The sequence below is a fragment of the Fringilla coelebs genome (genome assembly GCF_963513975.1).
Source record: "Fringilla coelebs genome assembly, chromosome: 2".
Classification (NCBI taxonomy): Eukaryota; Metazoa; Chordata; class Aves; order Passeriformes; family Fringillidae; genus Fringilla; species Fringilla coelebs.
Window position 1 is genome coordinate 18,748,554 of NC_140029.1, and position 25,383 is coordinate 18,773,936.

Below are 25,383 nucleotides of genomic sequence, written 5' to 3' on the forward strand. Positions count from 1 at the left end.
TTTGTATATATTAAAGGTAGTGATACTAGACATGAAGGGGGGTGAGCTGTAATCACCATTATTTGCTGCTATGGTTTGGTCATCACAAGTCAGCAGGTCCCCAACTATTGCTTTAGGAAGTCACCTTAACCCACCTTCCCCATACTTAGGAAAAAATTATTTGCATGTCCTTTCAAAATCCTACTTCTATCTACTATTTCTGCTTTTATTTCCACTATTTATTTTCATTTTTGTAGTTTATTTGATCAGCTGCTTATAACCTCTTGGTTTCCTTTGCCTGGAGCCAGGCAGATTGACTGGTCCAACCCTGCAGTGCCCGTTCCAGGTAGCGGCGGGGAAAAGGGACGTTAACAAGATGACTCGTTCCTATGTCTAACGCTTCCTTTAGTGGCCAGCTTCTAACCCTGTGCCAGCCAAGCCCTGCTTTAGCACTCACAACTGGCTGACAAAATGGCCTTAGGGCTTCTACTGGGTTATCCTCCCCAGAGAAATGGCAGGTTTATTTATTTGCATCTTCACCCTGGAAGGAGCTCAGAGTAACATCTGTTGTAAAAATATCGAGAGTTGCCCAAGTGGGCTTGAGCCGTCACCTTGTTGTATCTTACTCTCCTGTATTTTGTTCTCTTCCACCAGCTGATCTACATGATGGCTACTACATATAACTATGCTGTTTTGAAGTTTAAGAGTCGGGAAGATTGCTGCACTAAATTCTAAATTGTATAAGCCCAGTAAAAAGCTGCATTGCGTAGCTTGAAATACCACTGACACCCTAGACTAAAAGTCTAGCTTTTTGGATTTTGTTACAGTAATTGTAAATAGCTTCAGTAAGCATCGTTTAGCTTATCAGATTAATGAAATGACTTCTTGTATATGAACTATGATGTGGATGAGATCTGGCTATTTTTTCATGTTGAGAGGATTCAGTTACTGTAGGGGTGTTTATAAAGCATCCTTCTGAAAAGGGGATGTTTTCATTTCAGGTCTCCACTTGATTTCTAACAGTCATCTCAAACAAATACTGGAACAGTTCAGGGTCAGATGCATTAATTTATTCTTCAACACGAACACCAAATATAAATGCCCCTAAGCATGCAAAATATATATGGTGTGAAAGAAAAGGAATAATAAAGTAGTGCCAGTCTATGTTGGCAGAGGTCAGAAGTCCAGGTATTATGAATTAATTTGCTTGTATTTCCAAGTGATTCCATGGATGATGAAATCAATTATTTTCTCTTACTCTTAAGTGCATGCCAAATGATACTCTTTCTCTAAGAAAATAAATCCTTGTCTTAGCTCTGCGTAAAACAATCACATTCTTTCTTTTGGACCCTGAACTAGTAAGAAACAGCATATAAATAGCTTCTGCTCTTGTATGGCTGCACTTTAGTAACTGATTTCTCAGTAGCCAGATCTCAAAAATGTAAGTATGACTGCACAGGAAGCAAAACCATGCATAGATCACAGGGACTTTTTCACAGTGTTGGGGGGAAAAAGAAGGAGAAGCGAATCAATGCTTTCAGATGTAGATGTTTTTGCATGAAGTATGGGCAAAAGAAGTTGGCAAGAGACGAATGCACAAACTAGAAAAACAAACACATAATAATTTAAAAAAGAGAACCGTTTGCTATACACAACTCTTCACCTGAGGTTGGACAATGGAAGTTTAAAATGTAGCTATAAAAATGCAGGATTAAGACTTCTTAACCCAGACATTGCATGCTTTTGCTTAGTTTTGGATTCATGTTTTGATGTTTAATTTTTCGATGTGTTAATGTAGCCTTGTTTGCGTGAATAAAACGGTTCACAGTTTCAGGTTTTCTTCCAGGGGGAGGGTGGAATTTTCATCTGCTTGTTGGGGAAAAAGACCTGCCGGGCTCTGGGCTTGGATATGCATAAACACCACGACCTTAGAGAGCAGTTCTTCTGAGCACCTCGTAGTTTACAGATTCCGTATACTGCCACGTACAAAACTGTTTTCCTGCTTCCCCCCCATTCTGCATTTTAATTGACCCGTACAACTCTGTAGCTCATTTTAATATTGTTGTACTAACTTTCTCTAAATTGTGAATAACCAACTGAATTATTAGCATGCCAAATTCTAGAGATCTTTGAAAAATAGCCTCTGTGCTTGTTTTAATAACAGAATGCTTATTAACGTAGAATAACTATTTTTTTTGGTCGTTATTTTAAAGAGCGTCTATTAATCTGACTAGCAGCTTGCTTTGCCTCTTGACATGCTCACTCGCCATCATGCTCACCCTTCTCTTCCAGATCCACTTCCTCATGATACTGTCTTCTAACTGGGCCTACTTAAAGGATGCAAGCAAAATGCAGGCCTACCAAGATATCAAAGCAAAAGAAGAGCAGGAGCTTCAGGATATCCAGTCTCGGTCAAAAGAGCAACTCAATTCTTACACATAAATGTTTGCCACAATAATTCAGCAGAAGAGTTCTGTAGCTCTGACAAATCAGCAAATAGCTGCTCTGCAGTACAGATGTGTGTCTAGCAAACGAAATTAGAGAGAAGTGTAAAAGCTTCACATTCCAGCTCCTGGAAAATTTTTTTAGGGAAATCATCCCACTGGTAATCTTCCATCCTTTCTAAAAGAGAATGGAGGGTTTATTCCAGGCATTTTAAAAGGCAACACTTTACAAAAAGTGACCAAATTATTCTTCTCTGAGACTTGGTATTTAATATTTGACTTGTTCTAGAGCATGACGCCCTGCACAGAACAGTGGCGGGTGCCCTGGCCGAGCAGGCAGATGATCTGTGCAGACCTCAGGCACGTGCAGGGTGTGTGACTGAGCACCTCCCAAAGGAACCCGTGCCCAGCTGGGATTTCTGAGAGGAGCTCGTGTGTGTGTGATGGCACAGCTGCAGCTCCTCCCAGGTGGTGCAGGGGGGCTGTTTGGGAACGCCCCAAGCCTGGGCCACGGGAGCAGCTGCACTCCTGTGCCACACACTGCCACCATGAAGCCGTCGCGTCCCTGTTCTCACCTGAGGGTCGAGCACATCTCCCAAGTTCTAATCTTTTTATTAACTATTTAATGGAATGTAGATCCCTATACCTGGATAATGATCCCCTTCTTTGAAAATAAATGTCAGCTTTGCCTTAATATTTATTTTCTATAAATGTTGTAGCATTTATATAGTGGCAGGAGACCATTATCCTACATTTTAAGTGAAAGTGTTACCTTATTAAAATGACACTGATCTGACAATTCCAAATGAGTGGATGAGAAAGTTTGCAGAGTTTTACACAAACAATAAAATTTGCAGCCATAAAAATAATACAGGATGTCCACCTTTCTCTATCTTGGTGCTTAGCAAATTTATAGTCAGTGCTTATGTGTTTTCCTTTTTACAAATTAATTAGCACACTAAGAAAACGTGGTGTTCAGAAAAAAAAACAACAAACAAACTGGTGCCATTTTAAAGTCATTTCCCATAGAAGTCTGCCTTCTAATTAATGTTTTTTTTCAGAAGCATTCAGTGATATCTTGAGTATTAGTGATGGTATATTTGGTGTTTGTTCTATATGATATATATATATATATATATAAATGTTGGGGGGGAAAGTAAAAATACATCATTCATTTGAAAAAAATTAAATATTCAAGTCATACCCCTGCTAAGCTGACGTGTGGTTTGGTAGTTTTGACTGTTTGCTGAATATACATCAAAGGAAGCACAAATTCCTTCAAGTCAGTATTAAGAGAAAAGGCATTTTTTTTAGGGGGTATTAACTTCAAATATAATTTCTTTTGTTAACTATTGAAGTCTAATTTGACAGTTTCAAAAAAGGGGCAAAGTTGATTGATGTAGAGCAAATATGACAAAATAGCCTAGTGTATGTTCTTACCTGTTGCATGAAGGAGACATTTCTACAGCAATGCAGGTGATGTTCTAGCCCAGTGTTTGCATAAGGGTAATAATGGAGGCAGTGTCTTAAAGCCTAATTCTTTTCTAATTCAGTGTAGCTATTACTGGGAGTTTTTGAAGTTTTGTTTAAGTAGTCTAATATTTTTATGTAAAGAGCATTAAATTTTGCTATGTATAAATTTTTGTAACCTAACAGTGAATCAATATTTTCTATCAGTGCCAAGGGCTTCCTGTAGTTACATCCAAGTGTTAAAATAAATATTTGTAGATAATAGACAACACTTGTGTATGCTTATTTGAACCCAGACCCACAGCTACTCCATGGCAGTGCATCTCTAGGCTTTATGTCTCTATCTGAGGTGAAACATGTTCTGTTCCAGAGCTCCCTGCCCTCCTGCATGGGGCAGGGCTGCTCTGCAGGTGCAGCTGCAGCAGCAGCTGTGTGCAGCATGCAGTAGTGGTAGTTGTTCCAGGCCAGCATAATGCAACAAGCACTACCCATTCCCAACTCAGAAATTCTGTAAAGGCCAGAGTGGCTGCAACAGCAAATTAAGCAGCATGCAAAATCAGAGTAACCACATCACATTTTAGCTCCATTTCAAAAAGCAACGTTTGTATCTGTCACAGTTTTGGTACTTTGTGTTTAAACATCCAGCGAATTTAAGACAGAACTTTGGTTTTTTTGCCCCTAAATTCTGTCAAACTTGGCTTCATGTTCTTGTAGTTAGGTCAAGATGAGCAGCCTCAAATGCAGTGCAAGTTGTAATATATGCTGCCACCCAAAATTACTTCATTGATAAAAACTACTGTATTTTATACTGTAAATAAAGTTTAATGATCTTGCCTATAATCTACCTACAAAATACAAAGCTTAAATAAAGATGAGTTAAATAGCATTTTTATTTTAATCTCTCCATTCTGGGCTGGTTAATACCAATGAGGTGATACATGAGAGGGGCTGCTTTTGAAAGTGGCTCCTGCCCCTGCTGTGCAGCAGAAGGGACACCTTATTTTGGGTCTGTCACACTCAGTGCTCTGAAGCTGTGTGAGCCAAGTGCCTCTACAGGACACCTTTATATCAGGTGATGATGAGGGAATTTTTCCTTCCTTTTATCCACACTTTGAAGCATTTGGAGAAGGGGTTGGGAGGTGGGGGTTGGAAAAATTCACAAAGTTTAGAGGAGTTCAGTGCCAACACAAATCTACCCAAACATACTGATCAGTTTCTGTTCCCTGCTTTGTTCTTTCTCTCACCCCACCCAAGGGCTTCCTCCTGGATTAGTAACACATCAGGACTCCCTGTTTTAAATGAATGACTGAAGTGATGAAACAGATCAAAATCAGCTTTATTAATTTATAATTACACAACCTGCAGTGTTGGTGCCTAACATTTATTAAAGGCATAAAACTACTTTTAAAATATCTCTCATAATAATAATAAAAATAAAAAAATCAGTAGCTATTGTTCACCAGAAGCTTTCATCCACGTCTCCATGAGAAATGTCTGCAAGACTGTATTGATTATAGGAGGGAAGAAAATAAAGTGGTATGAGTCCAATGTAGCTTATCTTAAATCTTAATACTCATTTTAAAACAGAAGTTAAAAGACTGCCTTTGCTGTTTCAGTGAACTGCTGGCAATAAAACCAACCCTAAAGAAGGAGGATTTGGGCCTTCATTAACTGAAGGCCATCACCTATACCTCAAAAAGCAGAACTATCCTCTGTAGTGCTCACCAAGTGAAAACAACACAACTGGTGCCAATTCAGGAGCAGCAGGGTAGGGTCTGTTCTGTTTAACAGCACAGACAATAGTGAATCATTACTATAGTTAGAGTGAACCTTTATGGGTTTTTTCCCTAACTGCTCCATATTTTTTGCTTATTTTCAATTCTACATCTTGGAATAAACTGAAAGATTTGGAGGAGGATTGTTTGGTTTTTCTCTTGCAAGCAACTAAAACACACATCTGTATTTATCAATGCCTAGAGAAAACCAGAGGAGATGCCTGGGTTGTTGTGACTCAGTGGAGGCAGACAAAATCTCTGAATAAAGCATCTTAAAAATCCACAATGCTACTGAAAAATCAAAGCTAGGAACAGACTATGGGTGAGGTGCAGCACAGTCAAACCTTTACCCAGGGTGTCATCACCCAAGAACAATCCCTCAAACTCCAGCTCTCTGTGAAAAAGTTGTGAGTGCCACAATTACTGAAACAGATCATAAAGTGCAGCTCTCAGATATGGGTTACATACAGTGCTTAACTTGCATGTACAAGAATTGGAAGGATCTTCAATTTTCTGACACAATTGCTTTTGATTAATAATTTATTTGGGTTTCTAAGGAGAAAGATGTCTCTTAACATAATTCATACTAAATCTCTTACAACTATATTATTATTATTATTATTATTGTTATTGTTATTATTATTTATTTATTTATTTAATATGGAGTACTAGAAGTGATTAATACATGAGCCTTACCTGTCATCATTTTCAGTAGACAGAAGTCCTTCTGAAGGTGACCCTTCTCTTATTTCTTCTTTTTTTGAATCCTGGTAACCAAGAGGAAAATACACTTTCTCTAACCAGTTCTAATGTCAAAGTGACCTAATAATAGTATCTAGATTTTTAAGGCTTATAACTGAAAATAAAAATCTTCCAAAGGACCAACCCTATTTCTACAAATGCTACAGTGCATCTAGAACAGTAACTTTTTGGAATTTAGATTGGGATGATGTCTGAATAAAAGCATCCTGCATTCCTTCACTGAAGTAATGTCCACCTATACCTCTTCTTTAATAGTCCAATTTTCCATTTTTCCAGAATAAATTCTGTTGTGTTAGAGGAACACAACCTGACATGTGTAGCTTCAAACTGTATTTAAATGCAATTTAAGCTAAAAACTGAGGATTTTTAAATACTGCCCTAGTGCCTTAAAAAACAAATTTAAACCCCCCCCACCCAGAGGATACCAGTAACCCTTACAGAACAAAGTTTTCCATGTTTTTTTTCTTTTGGATCATCACACTTTTCCAATACAAATCCAAACATTCTACAGATTGTTACATAAAGTTTAGAAATGAAGAAAAAATTAAATACTAATATTGTTTTCATTCTAAGCATGCCTATCAAGACACAAATTTGGTCAATAATATTTTTAGGACAGTGTTTTGAGAATAATCACCTTGTTTGCCAGTTCCTGCTCTCTGCTCTGCTGAATTATTCTCATGTATTTTTCTAATGGATTGGAAGGAAGATCCTTTACATTATTTTCAGCAGCAGTGTTACTATGCTCAGATTTTACTCCCTCTTTATCTTCTATTTCTTCATCTGTTTTTATCAAGTCTTGGATATACTTTAGGACACAAAGATAAAAATAAATACTGATTAGAAAAATACATTTATACCTTACTACATGCAATACATGCAGAATTTCATGTTAAACTCAGTAAAACACACCAGTCTAAGCAGCATTAAACAGGACCTAAAAATCCAGAACACTAAACACTTAAGTGTTTAAGCTCAAAGGGATTTAAGCAAACTGAAGGTCTCCTTATACCCTGTGCTTCCCAGAGTACCCTGGAAGTCCTGACAGATGGACATGAACATATTCTGGTGGTGTCCCCACCTGCAGGGGCCACACCACAGAGACAGCAAATGTTCAGCTTGTTCCAACAGCATGGTGACAGTGGCCATAAAATTGTAGCTTCCAGTTACATGAGGCAGGGAAGGAAAGGCATCTGTTTCCAGTGAAAAAGTCACTTGGCATAAGGAGACACTCTAGTGAGGCTGGTTAATCACACAAGTACATAAAATAACTTAGCCTCTACTGCTTTCACTTTATAAAATAAAAATCTACTTTTAACCAAGTAACACATATAACAATCCTAAAATGCAAGCCACTACAAGGCTGCATTACTGTCAAAATTAAATTACCATGTCTTTGTCAAGCTTCTCCACTTCTTTTGGCTCACTTTCCAAAGCTTCCTGTTGTTCTTTCTCTTTCCTTTCTTCTCCTGCTTTCCTTTCTTCTTCTAAGTTTTTCTCAACTTCTCTGTTTTGTTCTTCAATCTGCCTTTGATCCAGCACCGCTGTGAAAAATTTTTTCAACATCTGTAATTTGATTTATGTAGTTCAGTAATCACTACAAGCACATACAAATCAGTACCAGGTTCCTGAATAACGTTAACAACAAATTAAAAACAACCACATATATTGTTTGTACATACATTGAGCTTACTCTTGGGTATGGGCTAAGGTGTTTTCCCACCTCTAAACATTTTCTAGTCTGATAAATGACTCACCAAGAGTTAAGGAGTAGAGCCAAAGCACAGGCCACAGATTTGACAGATCTGTGCACTTCTCATTCCTTTCCTGGCTATTCTTATTAAACAAACCTTTGGGATTCCAAAGTCCATGTTATTGTATTCTTTTCCCCTCTGCAATGTGGTTGGATACAATTCTTTGTATTTATAAAACAAAGTATTTAAAATCCCATGGAAAATTATTGCAGGACATGCTGCTGATATGACCAATATATTTAGAAAGCTGTGTACAAAGAACAGCATTAGATAGCAATGAGATGGGCAAACTAAGGACTGGGAATCATGAGAAGCTAGAAAGCCCTTCTCTAAAATAAAAAGAACCATAATGTTTCCATCTTGAACAATTAGAAAAGCAGCATATGTTGACTATATATGAGATATTATTCTCATCTAGCCAAAGAATTAAAACTGCATTGTGATAATACAGTTCACCAAGAGAGTCAAGAATAAATTTTAAAAAATCCAGACAAGCAGTACATAAAATTCTTCAAAACATTTAATGTCTAATTCCTGTCAAGAGCAGAAATTATATTTAATAATTACCCTAAAGAAAAAATAATCATCTGACAAGAGGCTGGTGGGGTGGGATTGGTGGCAAGAATGTTTAAATTAAAAGCAAATTTAACTAAAGCCAGGAGGAAAAACATCATCCTCACACAAAAAAGCAAAGGAAAACACTCCTTTCTCTTTATTACAGAAATGGCACTCTCTGGAAAATTTTTCAACCACACCAGTCTATATAGCTACAGACTCTTAAATATTTGGCTGTGTTACATATTTGACATTTTAAAAGGGTACTTTCTTTTGTGTCTGAGAGCTGAGAACTCACTTAAGTCCTGCAGTGAAGTGGCTGCTGCTGGCAGAAGGGCTGTGACACAGTTTCCATCAACAATGTCCCCACATGGATGCAAGACATCACTTTCACACTCCTCTGGCATGTCCCCCTGATCTGGAGAACAAATTTGAACAATGGCTTCATTATTTTGTAATTGCAAAAGTGGAGCACAGCAATGGTCAGAGAGTGTGGGAATGGCCAAATTAGAACAGAAAAATATCAGCACTAATTGAGCATTTTCCTTTCAACTTGATCATCTCCCTGAGAATTAAGAATTATCATAGGCTGTACTTGCTTCCTTAATTACAGAATTGTTAGTTTTGAAATTAGCTATTGGAACACATTTGTTTATAAAGCCAAAACTGTAGAAATATACAACAGAAACCCAAGATGTTTTCATTTCTTTACAAAATCAAGATACAAGTAACAGAAAAATTTTATATCCAAGTTCAGCTCATAGTTTTTATGCATATAAAAATAATCTTTAACTATTTGGTCACACACTCTTTAATGGGGTCTTTGCCTTCTTCAGTGCACAGGATGGATGCTGCTAATTCAGATATTCTACATTATACTGTCTTTTCCCTGTGCAAGGTTGGCTCTGAATTCACAAAAACACAATTACTGTCCTTCCTCTTTGATCATTGCTGTGATATTCAACTGTTTTTAAATTACTGATTTGCAAATATGCAGACTGCTATTATCTCACTTGATGGGAGACAGAAAAAAAGAGCAATTACCTCTAGATAGTCATTGTGGCCATTACCTCTAGATAGTCAGCCTGAAATATACAGGACTATTCTCCCAAGCACTTTGTGTAACATACCACAGATACTCCGTATTTCTCTAGGTTTTGGGTAAAGCTTTAGAAAACAATAATTTTCATCTTTCATATACTAGCAATGTCTCAAACTTTTTTCTTTTTCACATAATAATAAAACAAATATTTTACATGAAAAAACCCAAGTCAACCAAACCAATCAGCCCCTCTCTCTCTCTGAATGGTTTAAATTTCTTTAAATTAAAACTCTTTTAAAGGAACTATAGATGAAAGCATAACAGAAAATTTCTGTGAAGCTGTCATTCTAAGTTAGGAGAATGTTTTCAGTTTCTTACCATAGCAAGAGGAATTCCTACCAGTTTCACTAGGAAAATAAATTCTATATATGGGGTGCTTTTTAAGACTAAAATAATGGGCTGTCTCACTCAAAAGAAAATCTATTCTGTTTTTTTGCTCTCTCTTAATTATAAAGCTATCAACAACATTATTTCCATATGAGGCACCAATAAGCATCAGGTGTATTTAAATTTTAAAAAAATCCTTTCATAAACTTGTCCCTGTTAAATATTACTTCTAACTTGAAAAGTACTGCTAACAACATAAACAAACAAAGAAACCCAAACTGGAACCATTAATAGTAAAAAACATCTTAAATTAGCTACTCTGCAAAGGAGGAAAAAAAGCTAACTCTGTACACATTCACTCCCTTTTTAAGGGTGAACAGCAAGAGATGCATTATTCCCTTTAGACAAGCACATCACCCAGAAACAGTTGCTGCCAAGAAAATCAGCTGATCTTTTCTTTCTAGAACTCACTCATAGTAGGACTAAAAGATTTCCATAGTTTCTGGTATCTCCTTTAAGTCATTGATATTTTTTTACTGTTATCAACTTCATCCTTCACTATATCTTTTTCTGTGCTTCCTTCTTAGCTTTTACTTTCTTACCTACCTCTCCCTGCAATTTCTCCTGAGCCACCTCCTCTCCTTTTCAGCCAATCTGATTTCCTCCTGCATACTGAGATTGTCGAGGTAGGCTCACCCAACTAAGGTACTGTTGATTGAGAAATCATCAGCATATGTGAACTCTTACAATTATTGACCACCACACATCACTAAATGATATGGTGGTCAATAATTGACCTTACTTGGGCACTGCATCTACTCAGCCCTAATTGTCAAGAAAATGCCAGTCTGTTGTCACATGTAATAAAATAAAATAAAAGTGAAATATGTAATGTATTCCCAAAAGTCTGCCATACAAAATTTAAAAAATAAATATAAGTCTAATTAAATGTGAGATGAGTAGAAACCATTAGTGGCTACAGGCTTGGTTCATATTCAAATAATGCATTTAAAGCTTATAAAAGAAATAAATGAGAGAAATAAAACCAGCTGAGTAATGAGTAAAGCTTCACAGAGGAACGCACAGATGAGGCATTATCTCCTGCCAGTTATCACTAAACACTATCAGCACATCTGCTGTTTAAACAAACATCTTTTTTGGTTGCTTGCTTTTAAAATACTGAAAGCCATATTCTCACTGGGTCAGGAGAGTGAGCAAGGGCTCTACTGCATCTTCCATATGAGCTAACCACAGCCAAAAAATAAGCCAGTCTGAAAACATTCACACCAGATAGAATCACTGGTTTCCAAGAAAACACCCCTAACTCTCCCAGACAACAACCACAACCACAATCTCCTCACCACCTATGAGTTTAGTTACACACAATGGCACATGTCCACCAAGCCTCAGGACTGTACAGACCCAATGAAATCTGGAAATAGGAATAGCTGGCTGTTCACTGACAACTTCATTTACTTTAAACCCACAGTTTCATGGGAGATAAGGCTGCTGAGGTTCAACATTAGGATGTCACTCAAAACTAAGTAAAGCCTGTAACTGCTTCTATTTCTCACTCCACATAAAAATGGCTATAAAGGACATCAAGTTTGATTACCCTCTTCTTTCTACACTACCTTAGTTACGTCAAAGATTTTTGAAAACCAACCCTGCAGCATACAGAGAGAAGAAAACATTTTATAGCCTGCAATCAACAGAGAGAAGAAATGCAAATAAATGGAATACTGACCTCAGAGAAAAAAAAAAAAGGACAAAATTCAGGTTTCAGTAACTGAACCACATGTTCCAAAACTACTCAGAGATGCTGATTAACTGCATAAGAGTTCTTTTGATTAACTGCAAGAGTTCTTTCTTCCCACATTTACAAGCAACCTAAAGCAACTTCTGATTAATATTACTATTTAAGCCTCAGTTAATGAAGGAAGAATCAAGAGTGCATGCAATAGCTACAGAAACCTACCTTTAGACTTATAATCTGGTTCTAATTTATGCAGCAAATATAATAAAGCCTCAACTGAGTTCACATACTAACACTTTTCTGTTTAAAAAAAAATTCTACACTATTTTAAAACATTCAAAGCAACCTTCAGACCAACAGTATTCATCAGAACAACGTTATGCAACAAATTTCTGAACAAATTTATGTTAGAAATTTCAGAACCGACTCAATGTCTGCTTATTACTATATACACTTACCTAAAGATGCAAGAATTAAGAAATTTAATACCCCATCATCTGAGACATTGGTTTTCCCTAATTCCAAAATCAGTCAGAAATTTTTCTCTCCAACTACAGTCTTAAAACTGTGAAGACAGTTATCCTATAACTGTTAAGCCCTAAGGTGTTAAAGAAACTGTCTGAAAGGCACTAAAACTTACCTTCAAGAGTAGAAATGTGTTCTTCAAGATCCTCATACCTTAATTTCTCTGGTTTGTGAATATCACTGAGATCTTGTTTATCTGTTTGTTGACTCTGAAATCTGAAAAAAATAAGGAAGAATATAAATAAATTAATAAATATAAATGCTGAACATCTAAGCAAATAGCCATCTGAAATTCACTCACATGCTAAGCAACAGACTAAACCAAACCTAAAATCCATGAAACTTTCTGACTCAAATCTATGGTATTTCAATCCACTTCTCTAACTTTTACCAAAAGTCCACTGCATTCCCCTTCAGCCTTTCCCCAAGGTCTTTACATGACATAATTTTATTACATTAAAACAAAATAAAAAAGAGTAAGAAAAAACGTAAAAAAGGAGAAATACAATTAATTGTGACAGTCAACTGAAACTAAGAAATTTGCCTTTTTAAGCTTTGTGTTACAGTTTAATTCCCATTTTGATGTCATCTTAACAGATGTGTTTGAAATGTATTAGGGTTAGATGTCTGGCAAAACAAGAGATGCAGGGGTGAAAATCTGGGTTCTATCAAAATGGGGTTAGTGCTCTCATTTTAAATCCCCATTTATCTCATCACAAAGATAATGTGAAAGAACAATGTCTCCCACGTGACCCAGCTACTAAACTCTGATCAGAACCAGAACAGCAAAAGGAGTGCAGGTCACTAATGAAATTCAGCATCAGCACTTCATAAAGGAGCTTACTTCACACCAGCTGGTGCTCTTCATCACAGCCTGTTTGTGCTTACAATTTCTGAGGAATACAGGTCTTCCATGGGGCAAAAGTGGAGAACAAACAATACAAACAATACCAAACATACCCCCAACAATGAGATTTGTTCATAAGCAAAAAGTGAATCTGGGCACAGACAAATAAATTTGCATTGCCAGAAGAATAATTCAGTGATGTCGATGGGGAAAAATATCCTGTAAATTAAATAGGACAGAGTAAATAAAATTTCAAGTTTTGGGAATCTATTTCATGTTTGAGTCTTTCCTTCACAGAAATGGTTAAGTGTAAATAATTCTCAAGGGTGTGAAGTTCAAGGACATGCATGTCACTTTCTTCAATAGTGTCCTGCAACACTGCTAGAAAGACAGAGAACCCACTGCCTCAGCAACAACCCTCAACTGGTTTCTTCAGGCCTAAACAAACAAGCTAACAAAAAATTAGGTAATAATCTGCCTTATCACTTAGTCTTCCTGTCTGTGTTTACTGGTTTCCTTCATACCACTCATATCTTGGAAAATAAGAAAACAAGGAGCTCCTGTAGTTGCAGAAGCCATTGTTCTTCCCCACTGACTGAGCTCTGACTTCTAACGGCTTGTCACAGATGTTACAGCACCATGTTCGCTTTTCTTGCCTTTTCAAAGAAGTTCCCATTGCCACTTAAAATCTACAGGTCATAAACTAATCCCACAATAAACACCACTGATGTGGCATTTGCCTAATAATAAGAGTAAATAACTGGAAAAGCCCACACATGCATTTCTCAAATATTTCATGTAACAGAAAACAGTCCAAGGCACATGAAATCAGAAAATACGCAACAAAAGAATGTTTTTCCTTTGAGAAAGGCTTGGGAAAGCAGCAAGTTCAAGACAATTATTGGGACCTTATACCCCTGCTGTGTCATAAGAAACCCAAGAAAGCAACAACAAACTATAGCTGCCTTCCCAGACCCTGGTCTGTCCTCTGCAACACAACTTGCTCATACTGTTCATTCTTCAAGCAGGATGGAGTCTACAAAATCCTTCAAAGAAGTACAGTCCCTCACAGGATTAGATCATTTTCCCCTATCACCTTAACATGCAGGTTAATTCAACCTCCACTTTTTCAGGTCTGTCAGAGAAGTACAAGAAATCTGAGACATACCACAGAAAATGTGAATGGATAGGGAAAGAAGACATAACCTCAAGGGAATACTTAAAGGAAACTGACCTCACAGTCCCTAAATATCCCAACAGCTCATTTTGAAGACAAAAAACATAAAGGCTCTCCCAAAACTCTAAACAGATAAGTAAACCTCTCTGCATTAAATGTATGTTGAGACCTTGATAACAACAAAATAAGAAAGGCCTACAAATGCCTGCTAGAACTGCCCCAACACAAGCTGTCTTCAGCCACCAAATCAGGAATGGCTAGCAGGTTAATGACAATTCAGTTGTCTCTTCTGAATGTAAAAAAAAAAATTAAAAGTTAAATCCTATAGCACAATTCTTAGGTTTGGAGAGTGGAGGCAACACTGGCCATTAAGAACAGAAAAACTCCAGACATGGAAATAGAAGATACGGAGATGAAAGAGAAGCCATTTTAATGCAGCCTAATTTTGTCAAGTTATTCATTTACCTTAAAAAGATCTTTAAAAAAACCAACAAGAAAAGAGAAGAGTTGTGCTACCCATCTCATTCCCACATGCAAAGGACTCTGGAAAATCCTACTTTGAAAACAGGCAAGTGAACAAGCTCTTCAGAGAGAGAAAAGAAGTAATAAATTTAGGATTACAGCTTGTTAATGAATGAAGTGAGAATGTACGATTGCCTTGATTTAAATTCCCAAACAGGAAGCAGAAATTCAAATGCTTCAATTAGCAAAAGCTCATCAGTCACGTCACAGATGTGAAAAATAGAGACACAGTAAAGAGACATGCTTTGCTCAGAGCAAACCAAAGTGTTTTGTTTTTTTTTATTACTAGGTTCCACTTGAGGCATGATATTTGAAATGGAAATCCTCATTCATCTTTAGAAAAGTTTTCACTTATAAAATCAATGGCTTGCTTGATTCGTAAAAGCAGCTACCACTGTGAGCAATTAGATAAATGTTTCTCTAAAAAGCAGGTTAAAAATGTTGCTTTGTAAACAATGTTACCTGATTTTCTGGCTCATGGATGGTGAGGAAGGAACAGACTCAGAAGATGAAAGCAAACATCGCTTTGAAATAGGAGAAAGAACCTGGTCAACACTCTGCTGTGAAGAGGTAAAGGATGAGCTCTTGATGCTCTCTGCAGAATAAAAATCCCACAATTTGTATTAGCTATTTGTGCTACTATTTCTCAGACAAGGCTGGTTGTACAACACATGGTTCATTGTGCATGGACCTAGGAAGGTAAACAGTCAAATGCATGAGCCAGTTTAAAGGAAAATAAAATACTGCATAATCCTTCCACTTGCAGATTATGCAGTAGAACAGCTGTTGGATCTGCCAACTGGAAGTATTTTAGAGGAGAACATACTTCTTCCTTTCATTCTCCAGAGACAGGTGCCGACAACTGAGCTGCACTTAACCTCACTTAAAGGAAAAAACAAATCTCAGACTCACATGCATAGTATCTTCTACCTCTTTACATTTACTTAGTTTTTCAGAACTGGTATTTCCAACAGCACTAAAAAGCTCCACAGAAGCTTCCAGAATGACTTTTAAGAGTTTTCTAGCAAAACCACACCTGGTGCTTCAGCCATCTCTAGCAGGAAAGAATAATACATGTACATGAGTATAAAAGCACTCCTCAGAAGACTCATGAGAGAGAAGTGACATCTCGGTGGGGAAGCAATCTGGAAGCTGACAAATCCCACTAAACAGCATTGAAGCTAACCTTAATATCCTATCACCCAGCTTCAGCCTGGTTTCCTACACTCCAACCACTCTATTTCTGTAACTCCTGAGTCAGGTAATGCACTCCTTTGTTTTTCAATTCTTACTCCTCTCCAGAACCAGTTCTGTGCATTAAGCAAAGAACAGATCCAATGGGAAAAAAAAGAGATCTACCACCCTGTAACTAGCTTCTGAAAAGTACGAAGACAGGACAGATTGTTCAGTTTATGAACACAACTATAGTTTTAACATTTCATAATTTTTCAACAAAACCCCAGTATTATGAAATATTTTGTCTGTGTGCAGTGCTAAACAAATAGTCTGTGGGTATTTTATATAGAAGCTGACAGAGACAACTTACAACAGGAAAGATGTTTTTGGTAACATCTAAGAGTATGATACTCTACATGCAGAAATGCAGGGACAGTCACAATCAATCAGCATCTGCAACCTGCTTCTAACACCACCCATTACCAAAGAAAACTAAACTAAAATTGAAAAAGGAGAATTCTTGTATCGTACTGCTGGAAACACCCATCCCAACCTTTCTTCAATAAATGCTTTCTTGGATCACCCTGACAGAGAAGCTGTATTCCTGCATCTATAATTGTTCTCACAGAAGCAATGAATTACATGGCTTACTCATGGTATGAAAAAGCTTTTAATTTTGTTTCCATTCAATGTCAGGGGATTCTGGGGTCTGTGATACAGTAATCAGTTGATCCCTTTTCACCTTCTTCACATCGCTCATTGTTTTCTGGATTTCCCACAGCCATCTTTCTTCCAAATGAAGCTGCCCTTGTATTTAACCTTCCTTCATGGAGCAGCTGATCATTATCTTTTTTTTTTTTTGTTATTGTCTCTTTTTTAATAGTATTAAATCCACTTCAAGCCAGGGTGAAAAAAATTGCATCACTCAAGAAGCAGATGTACTGCAGATTTGAAACAACAGGGGTTTTTTTACTTTTTGTTCTATTTTGTTTCTATTTTGCTTGGTTTTTTGAGTACTGTCCTTAAAAAAAAAAAAAGACTAAGCAATTATTAGAAACTGTGATATTAATAGCAAATGAAAAATTTTCAAAACTAGGTCCTTCCTCCTTACAATTGCTGAGGAGTATTTTATAAAGATGTCACACAAAATGAACAAACAAAAGGAATCTGGACCTTTCAGACTGGAACTCGATTTACGAGAAGCCAAAGACATCTTCTGCCACACACTTCAACTACAACAGTTAAATGAAAGGTTAGAAATAGAGGAGGGTTAAGAAACTACAATTAATGTTCAAAGTTATACTTAATAGCAAGTTTTGAATTAAACTCTGTATATCATAAAGTTACACCTGTAGGGATTTATATGGTGTAGTCTTCTCTTGAAAGCTCCCTAGAGCATGTTTACGATCCCTCAACATAGTTCTCCGGTACTTGTTTCCAGGAAGAAGCAATACTCCAAGCAGCTGGTATATTCTATCTCCTGCAAAACCACATCTCCTGACTTCTCCTGCATCTTAGCAAATAATGAGTCCATGACTAACACTGCTAAATCTCTCTGTTCCCAGAGCACAAGAGGAACAGTAAGTAAAACCCATGACTGTACCCCATTGAGACTTACCATCTGGAATTTTCTTGTTACTGAGGTCTTTCTTCGGTTTGGAAACAGGAGTGGAAGAAAGGCGCCTTGAAGATGCTCCTCTGCGTGGTGGCGTAAAGGGAGTTTTAAAGATACCGGCCTGCCCAGTTCTTTTGATGTGTTCCTCACCTCTTGGACTGCCCAGAGGGGAATGTGGGCAGCTGGGATTATGCTCCAGCAGTTCCTGCTGGGTAGTCAAAGGGCTGCTACTAAGAGGACACTGCAGAATTAAAGGAGGCTGCATCTTGCTCGGTGTTCTGCTTGCAGCCGCATTCAGCATGACCCTGTGTTGATAACTCCTGTAGGCTTCTTCCAAGTACTCGGCCTCCTTCTCCAGCTCCTTCACCCTGGCCCGGGCCTGCGCGACGCACTCCAGGTCAGAGTCCGGGGAGGCGCCGCGCGGCTGCAGCTGCGGGTGACAGCCGGGCCCTGGCACGGTGCTGGCCATCCCCTTCCTCGGGAACACACCGTCCACGTAAAGGTCGTGGGGCACCAGCCTGTCCCCCGCCCTGTCCCCGAGGAAGTCAAGGACGGAGCGGTCGACGAGCGACGGCTTTGGGTTCCGGTACACCTCATTCTCCAGAGCTAAACGGCAGCAACAAGAGGAAGTGAGTGACACCAAACAGAGAGGGAGACCCACAGCAAAGCAAAAAGAGTAAAACATGGCATTTAAATTCCAATTTGATCAAAATTATTCTACCACGCAATTGGCTTACATTTTGAGAATTTAATAGTTTAATTGAAATGGATTTAAATGTATTTTTAATGCAGCTTCAAAGTTGCAAATTACCACTGCTAGTTTTTAAATATATAATTCTTCCACGTAAAACCACTGTTAAGTATGTACTCCACAATGTTATTTTTTAAATTATATTTAAGTAAATAAATAAACATGAAAACATTACCACTTTAGACATGCTATATCTAATCATGCTGGTAAAGTCTAAGGAACACAGGGCATGCCACAAGTTTTCAGTTTCCCTTTATTTAAATCAAAAAATAATTTTGGAGAAAAACAACACAGGACATAAGAAATGTTTTGTTTTAGTTTTTTTTTTTCATTAAAAGTACTCTAAAATTGTCAGTTAAATTGAATGTTTTGGGGCAGCCAGCTTTGATACACTTGCATGCCTCAACAAGCTGAAAAGACCAATCTGCTCTGTCTTTCAGCAAATTTACAGCCTTGTTTTTATTCTACACAAACGGTTCTTCAATGACTTCATTAACTCTGATGTAAAATGAAAGTTCCTAGAGTACTTTCAGTCATTCAATTAAAAAATATATTTGCTATTTTCATATAACAAATTTCCAATTCGAAATGGTACCAATATGTGCACCATAAATGTACATGTAAGTCTAGTGAATAGTATGAAATGTATAGTACTGCATATACTGAGCTATGAGACAACATGTATGCAATCTATAATCATTGCAGAACTGAATTCCGTATTTTTACACTAAATACACATACTAACTCTTTTATTTATAATACTTGATATTAACAAACTGACAGACAGGCATCTTTAAAAGAACATTTCTTCAGCAGATTGAATTGCTTTATGTAAGTGCTCCTGTTTCTAATGCCCTTACAAGATAAGTTAAGCATAAGTTAGGCAAAAGTTAGACTTGACTAAATCTGTTTAAGAGTTAGACTTAAATTTCTGAGGTACAAAATAAAATTTCAAATGGATTATTTTTATTATAAACACTCAAGAATCAAAACACATTAAAACACAACTTGCCTGCTGGAAAATGTTGTTTATGTTATCAGCAAACATTAATGGCCTTATACTGAGGAAAAACAGACAATAAAAAAATGCAAATCTTCAGGGAGGAGTATTTTTCTTCCTCTGCTAGGTTTGTTTTCTGAAAGGAGTTTAAAATTAGTCTCCTTTTTAAACTGGACTTTAAATAGATTTTGATTTTAAACTTTAAAATCTGCTCCCTGGTGATGTGTTGGTTCTACACACCTGCAGGTTTTTTAAGCTTCTGGAACTTCTTTCACTTGTCCTTCATAAAGGACTGCTCTGGTGTAAGATACAAACCTGCCTGTGTTTGCTTCACTTGCAGTTTCAGTTCTTCAACCTGCATATTTAACTTCCTGACAGTAGCTTCAGAGTCTAACAGCTGGGCCTTTAACTGGGCACAACGCTCAATCTATAGGAAATCAAGAGAAAAACAAAACCAGCGTAATTCAAACAAGAATAATAATCTCAACTGGCTGAATACTTAGTTTCTAAATGTTTTTCAGGCCCAGTCAGATCATATACACCTAGTATCCTACTGAAAGTCAGCACTGACAATTTGGTGACTCAATAAGACTTGGTAATGTTGGGTTGGTTTTATTTTTTGGTAGCTTTTGCTGTGGTGATATGTCGCTTTCTTTAGAGTTATATACATAAAAATAAGCACAGTACAAACAATCCTTGTAACTGCATGCCAAATGGGCTGCACAGGCAGATGGGTAATTGTGAAAGAGATCACAGAAAGAAGAAAAGATTCAAAGAATTTTGAAATAATAATTTACCTCACTTTGTAACTGTTTTTCCAACATATGCTTATGACTTTCATATTCATCCAGCACCACCTTCATAGAATGCTCCACTCTCCTCAGCTCCACTTGGCAGGCCAGGTACTCAGGCGAGGGCTGGGACAGCTCTACCCCAAAAGGGAAACACCAGGCACTCAGACAAAGAATAACAAGTGTGCACTTTGCTACACGATATCACGTGAACACGGAAAGCTGATAAGATTTTAGGAACATAACAAGGCTTTGTCTGAATAAGTACTTGGGGATATTTTTCTTCTTCCTTTTACAAAGGACCAAAATTTTTGTTGGTGTAGTCCTTTACTAGACCGAGACTATCCCTACGCTGGAAGAAAAATACATATCCTTATCTTACATAACTGCACACATATCTCTACTCTCCTGTAATCTGAAAGGCACATTAAAAATACTTTGTATTCATTACTGTAGTCAGGCAAGCACTTCAATAACAATGCCATGTTCTTTTACCATGTTTAACCATAATAATGCAGTGGTTAGAAATATTGCACTGCCTTTTTCAAAGGGTGAAAGGGATATCCCTTCCAAATTACAGCTACCACTTAATTCAGGATTTCCCCCATACAGACATAGAAAAGAAAATAAACTTTTGCCAAGGATTGCTCAATTATATGCAAACACTAGCAAACACAATATAAAGAAAGCATTTTAATGAAACTTTACTTCTAAACAAATACTTGTAGAGAAACATAAACAAGAAAATAACTAAATAATTCACACTGACTGTCTCGAAGATGCTGGTTCTCACTCCGAGTCTCATCCAACTGTTGCCTAAGTACTTTATTCTGCACTTGGAGCTCCACTTTTTCCTCCTTTAGCAAAGGATAGTCTGATACCTCTTTCAGTTTTTCTGTCAACAAATGATTCTGTTTATTTACCAACAGAACCTGGGCCTTCACTGACTCCAAGTCCAGCTGCAGACAAAGAACAGTTTAGAAGCTTATGAACTGCTGTACTACTCAACAATTATTTTTATTTCACTTTTGTTTTATTTGTAACATACCTGAACTGCACCAATTAGAATACAGGCTTCTTTAAATTCATATTTACAATTACCTCAAGCTCTTTGGCACGTGATACAGCTTGCTTGAGTTCCTCCTTTTTTGAATTAACAGCAATGGCTTCTTCTTGCAAAAGCATAGCTTTCTCTGCAGGGAGGATTACAAATGCTGAATTAAAATTAGTAGAGTATTCTAGTAAAAAACTGTATCAGCAGAAAACAGTTTTAAGCTGCTAAGCCCAAAATTCAATTTAAGACATAAAAATGACTGTCATACACACGCCTTCAAAATTAACTAAATCATGCTGTATATACAAATGTATACACATGCATATACACTTAATTTAGAATTAAGTAAATCAAATTCATATGCCTGTGATACATCATTTCTTACACGTCCCTAACTTTAAAGTCTAACCCTGGTATCTGTTCTGCTCTCTTCCGCAAACTCCAATTAAACATTTTGTGCACAACAAATGTAGAAATTGGCAACTGTGCCAGGGTACAGTACCAGAGTTCAGTTAAAGCCTGAATGAGCCAGTAGGACTTCCAAAGGAAATGGGACACTGAAAAACCAGGAATGCTTTGCAGCCTCTGTGCAAAGCAGCAGTTTATGATTCCCACTGCATTTCGAACAGCAACAAGCTGCTGAACTGCCACTGTTGCTGAATGTCACCCGTTCTGATGGCTCTTCTGTCCCTTACACCACTGAACACCAGGACTGTTCAGGAGCAGTAGTGGTTTGCCATGACAGTAAAAGCTCTGGAGATAAACTGGTACTTTATCAATCTCAGACAGATGGTTACCTTTATTTTTTTTCTCGTCTTCAGTAACTTTATTGGTTCTGGCTATGTGTTCTTCTTTCAATTCAAGCTGGTATCTAGAAACAAAAAGGATTATGTATTCCCAAAGGACATGTGTGCATCCATTCCCAAAGGATGTGTGTACATCCTTTATGCATGCGTGCATACATAAAGGATTATATATTCCCAAAGGATGCATGTACACAGGCATTTGTATAAATTCCATTCTTTCCCAAACTAAACTACAATCCCACAGTTATTGACTAACAAAATTAACTATCACAGAGCCACCAAAATGGTTGGAAAGGGTCCTGCCAATCATCTCATTCAACTACCTCCTCAAAAAGCCAGACTATTGCCACCTGTACAGCAGGGCAGATGTGGCTCTTCCAAGCCAAGTCTTGAAAACCTCAAAGGACATATATTATCCTGGATGATCTGTACAAATGCTGCACTACTCTCCCAGTAGATTTTTTCCTTATGTCCAAGCTAAATCTCCCAAGCCATAACTTTCAATCCCCTTCCATATGAACTCAGAGATCACATTTGAGAATCCAATTCAAATGGACTATCCTGGAAGACTTCACCAAGCCCTTTCCAGTTTCTTCATGACTTTTTTGAACTGGGGAGTCCAAATCTGGGCATGGCATTCCCAGCATAGCTTTCCCCAGTACCTTTCAAGGGACAGTAAGTTCCCTCAGTCTGCTGGCCATGCTGCTTCTAATCTTACCCATCATACTGTTTTGCCTTATTTGTCAGAGCATGCTGCTGGCTCATAATCAACCTGGCATTCACTGTAACTCATCCACCTCCTCTTCAGAAATGCAGCTCCTCAGTCAACTATTTTTCCCATTTATACAACCTCATAGGGCTATTCTGCCCCAAGCACTGAGCTTTGCCATTTTCCTTGTTAAAATTCCTAAGATTTGCACTGGCATGATTCCCACCTTGTCAAAATCTGCCTGAACTAAAACTCTGTCATTCACTGTGGAAATGATTCCTCTTAATTAAGCCTCATGTTCAAAGCTGAGGATGCCCTATGCCCATATCCAGATGAAGGTGTTGGACAATAAGGGCCCCAGAACTGGCCCCAGGGATTCTCTGCACACCACCAGTCACCAGCCAGACTCTGAGCACTGCCCAGGTACACCATTATTCATAGCCCAATAGTTATCCAACAGTGCTGTTCCATTGAACTGGAATTTACAGGAGCTAAGAAAGCTCAGCATTCTACATGACTGGGACATAATTATAAATTGTTTCAGCTATAGCCAAATCCATTTTCCTGCATCTGTGCAAATGGTCCAGACCACTCAGATCCTTCTCCCAAAAATGGGATTTAATGCTTACTGCAAAAATAAGAAGATTGATTTGCTAGCAAGCATCACTACTTCTGTAAAAGAAACAGTAGTTCTTTAATACTTTTCATCAATAATTTGGGACAAAAGGATATGGATTTTGTCTTTCTGAGCACCTGCAGCATGCCTTAAAATATTCTGTATGTTGATAAAATAAGCAAAGCAGCAGTTTATGCTTAAAATGCTTTGCTTCTCCTTATGTACTTAAAGGACTTTGCAACCACTATTTGTAACTAGCTGTAAGGTAAGTCAATTAGTTGCATTTCACTGATCTCTAAAAAAATCATCAAATGCCGAGGGATTATTTTTACCAAAACCTACTATCAACATCTTTGCTCTTTAATTTAAAGACCTAAAACCACAGATAATACTGCTCACTGGCTTGCAATAAAAAGTAATGATTCATCAGTTACTTGCTTTAGCTGCCTAAGTGAGACAGGTTCACGACATGCCAAGAGCTCTTGTCTGCATTGAAATATCGAGGAACCCTTCAGGTGACCAAGGTACTACAAGGAAGTGCTATAGTAAAGTTTGGATATACCCACTGCAACATCCCAAAAGATGCCACAGATGACTGCCAATGCCTTAAGACTAGGTTCAAACAGAAGGTAACCAACAAGAGAGAGATCTGTATCACAGAATCCCTCTTCAAAACTGGGAAGGAGCAAAGCTAAGAGCCAGTCTGTCTGTACAATGGGGATATTTTCTCTGTATGCCTCTCACCCCTTTTCCAAGAAACGTGTAACATCTCTTTAATGCTGATTTCCCCTTCATGCCTCTTCTGCATACATAAAATGCTCACTTCTTTTAACTGTGGTCAAAGGAAATAACTAATACTGCTTCAGATCCTCTTGTCTAAATATACAAGCTAATGTCAGATCTCTTTTCCAGATATTGACACAGAATTTAAACTGCAGCAACAATACAACCTATAACCAAAAGATAATTATTTTCTATAGTAAACTTACTAGCAAATAGCTAAGCAGTAAAGTAAAAGATTCAGTAACACTAAAACAAAAACATAAATGCACATTTTCAAAGTCCTTGCTTTGCTACGCTTTTCAAAATAAATTCTCTAGGATTTATTATTCTCTTTTCATAGGAAATATTATGTGTCCTATTAAAGACAAAAAAAAAAATTACTTTAAGAGCTCTGTCTTCAGCTTTTGCTCATATGTCTCCTCTATGCTCTTCACAGCAACCTCACGACGCCGAAGTGCATCTTCTATAGCTTTGTTTTTCTCCTCCTGAACTTTCTGGGTGCTGAAATATCCAGAAATATACAGACAATGACCAGTTATAAAGTTAAAGTTTTAGTTTGGGATTCTGCTTCTTTTTCAAAATAACATTTATAGACATCAAAGGGCAATGTGCTTGTTTGGAATACTGTTGCAATTTGAAATCATCATCAGACTGTCACTGTAGTTCATTAAGAACATGGTGATGTGACAAAACTAAATTGCCCTATTTAAAATTCAGTACCAATCAATTATGCAGCTATCCCGGGTTAACCCTGGCTCAGTTTCCCACAGCAAACACACTTCAGAGGAAAGAGCTGAATAGCTAAATAGCTGAGCATGCTATTCTATCAGCACCCTCTGCTGGGTTGACAGAAAACCCCAAGTTTTTGTTAGCAGGATACTCATTTCACTATGAAAAACAGATGACAAAGTAACATTAAGTAGTATTGAAAGTTTGGCCAAAAATGGATTAGTTACTTTTTTTTATTTAACTAAAGAAAATGGATCTTGCTAAGGACAAATAATTTTTAAAAAATCAACCCCAAAACATAGGACTAATAGGCAAAATATTCATGTGAAGATTTTATGAGTGTTAGGGTTACATACTG

General features: G+C 37.4%; 2 protein-coding genes across 5 annotated transcripts in view; one reads left to right on the top strand and one right to left on the bottom strand.

Annotated features, from left to right (window-relative positions):
• GPM6B (glycoprotein M6B) overlaps nt 1-4,722 on the top strand; it is a 106,301-nt gene extending 101,579 nt beyond the window's left edge. For 2 of the 3 annotated variants that reach the window (XM_084226147.1, XM_084226146.1), the window contains exon 7: nt 2,272-4,722. In XM_084226147.1, the coding sequence (XP_084082273.1) occupies nt 2,272-2,421 (150 nt within the window). In that variant the 3' untranslated portion in view covers nt 2,422-4,722. Of the gene's footprint in view, nt 1-633 lie in introns of all 3 variants that reach the window. The other variant, XM_084226148.1, reaches the window with a different exon arrangement.
• Nucleotides 4,723-5,263: 541 nt separating this feature from the next.
• The window catches only part of OFD1 (OFD1 centriole and centriolar satellite protein), a 29,631-nt gene continuing 9,511 nt past the window's right edge, over nt 5,264-25,383 (bottom strand). For both annotated transcript variants that reach the window (XM_084200903.1, XM_084200904.1), the window contains exons 10-23: nt 24,678-24,797; nt 22,180-22,253; nt 21,430-21,521; nt 21,098-21,287; nt 20,335-20,465; nt 19,853-19,964; nt 17,790-18,392; nt 15,458-15,590; nt 12,565-12,665; nt 9,038-9,157; nt 7,820-7,974; nt 7,068-7,238; nt 6,365-6,435; nt 5,264-5,395 (exon numbers count right to left, since the gene is read on the bottom strand). In XM_084200903.1, coding sequence (XP_084057029.1) covers nt 5,350-5,395; nt 6,365-6,435; nt 7,068-7,238; nt 7,820-7,974; nt 9,038-9,157; nt 12,565-12,665; nt 15,458-15,590; nt 17,790-18,392; nt 19,853-19,964; nt 20,335-20,465; nt 21,098-21,287; nt 21,430-21,521; nt 22,180-22,253; nt 24,678-24,797 — 2,119 coding nt within the window. In that variant the 3' untranslated portion in view covers nt 5,264-5,349. The remainder of the gene's footprint in view (nt 5,396-6,364; nt 6,436-7,067; nt 7,239-7,819; nt 7,975-9,037; nt 9,158-12,564; nt 12,666-15,457; nt 15,591-17,789; nt 18,393-19,852; nt 19,965-20,334; nt 20,466-21,097; nt 21,288-21,429; nt 21,522-22,179; nt 22,254-24,677; nt 24,798-25,383) is intronic.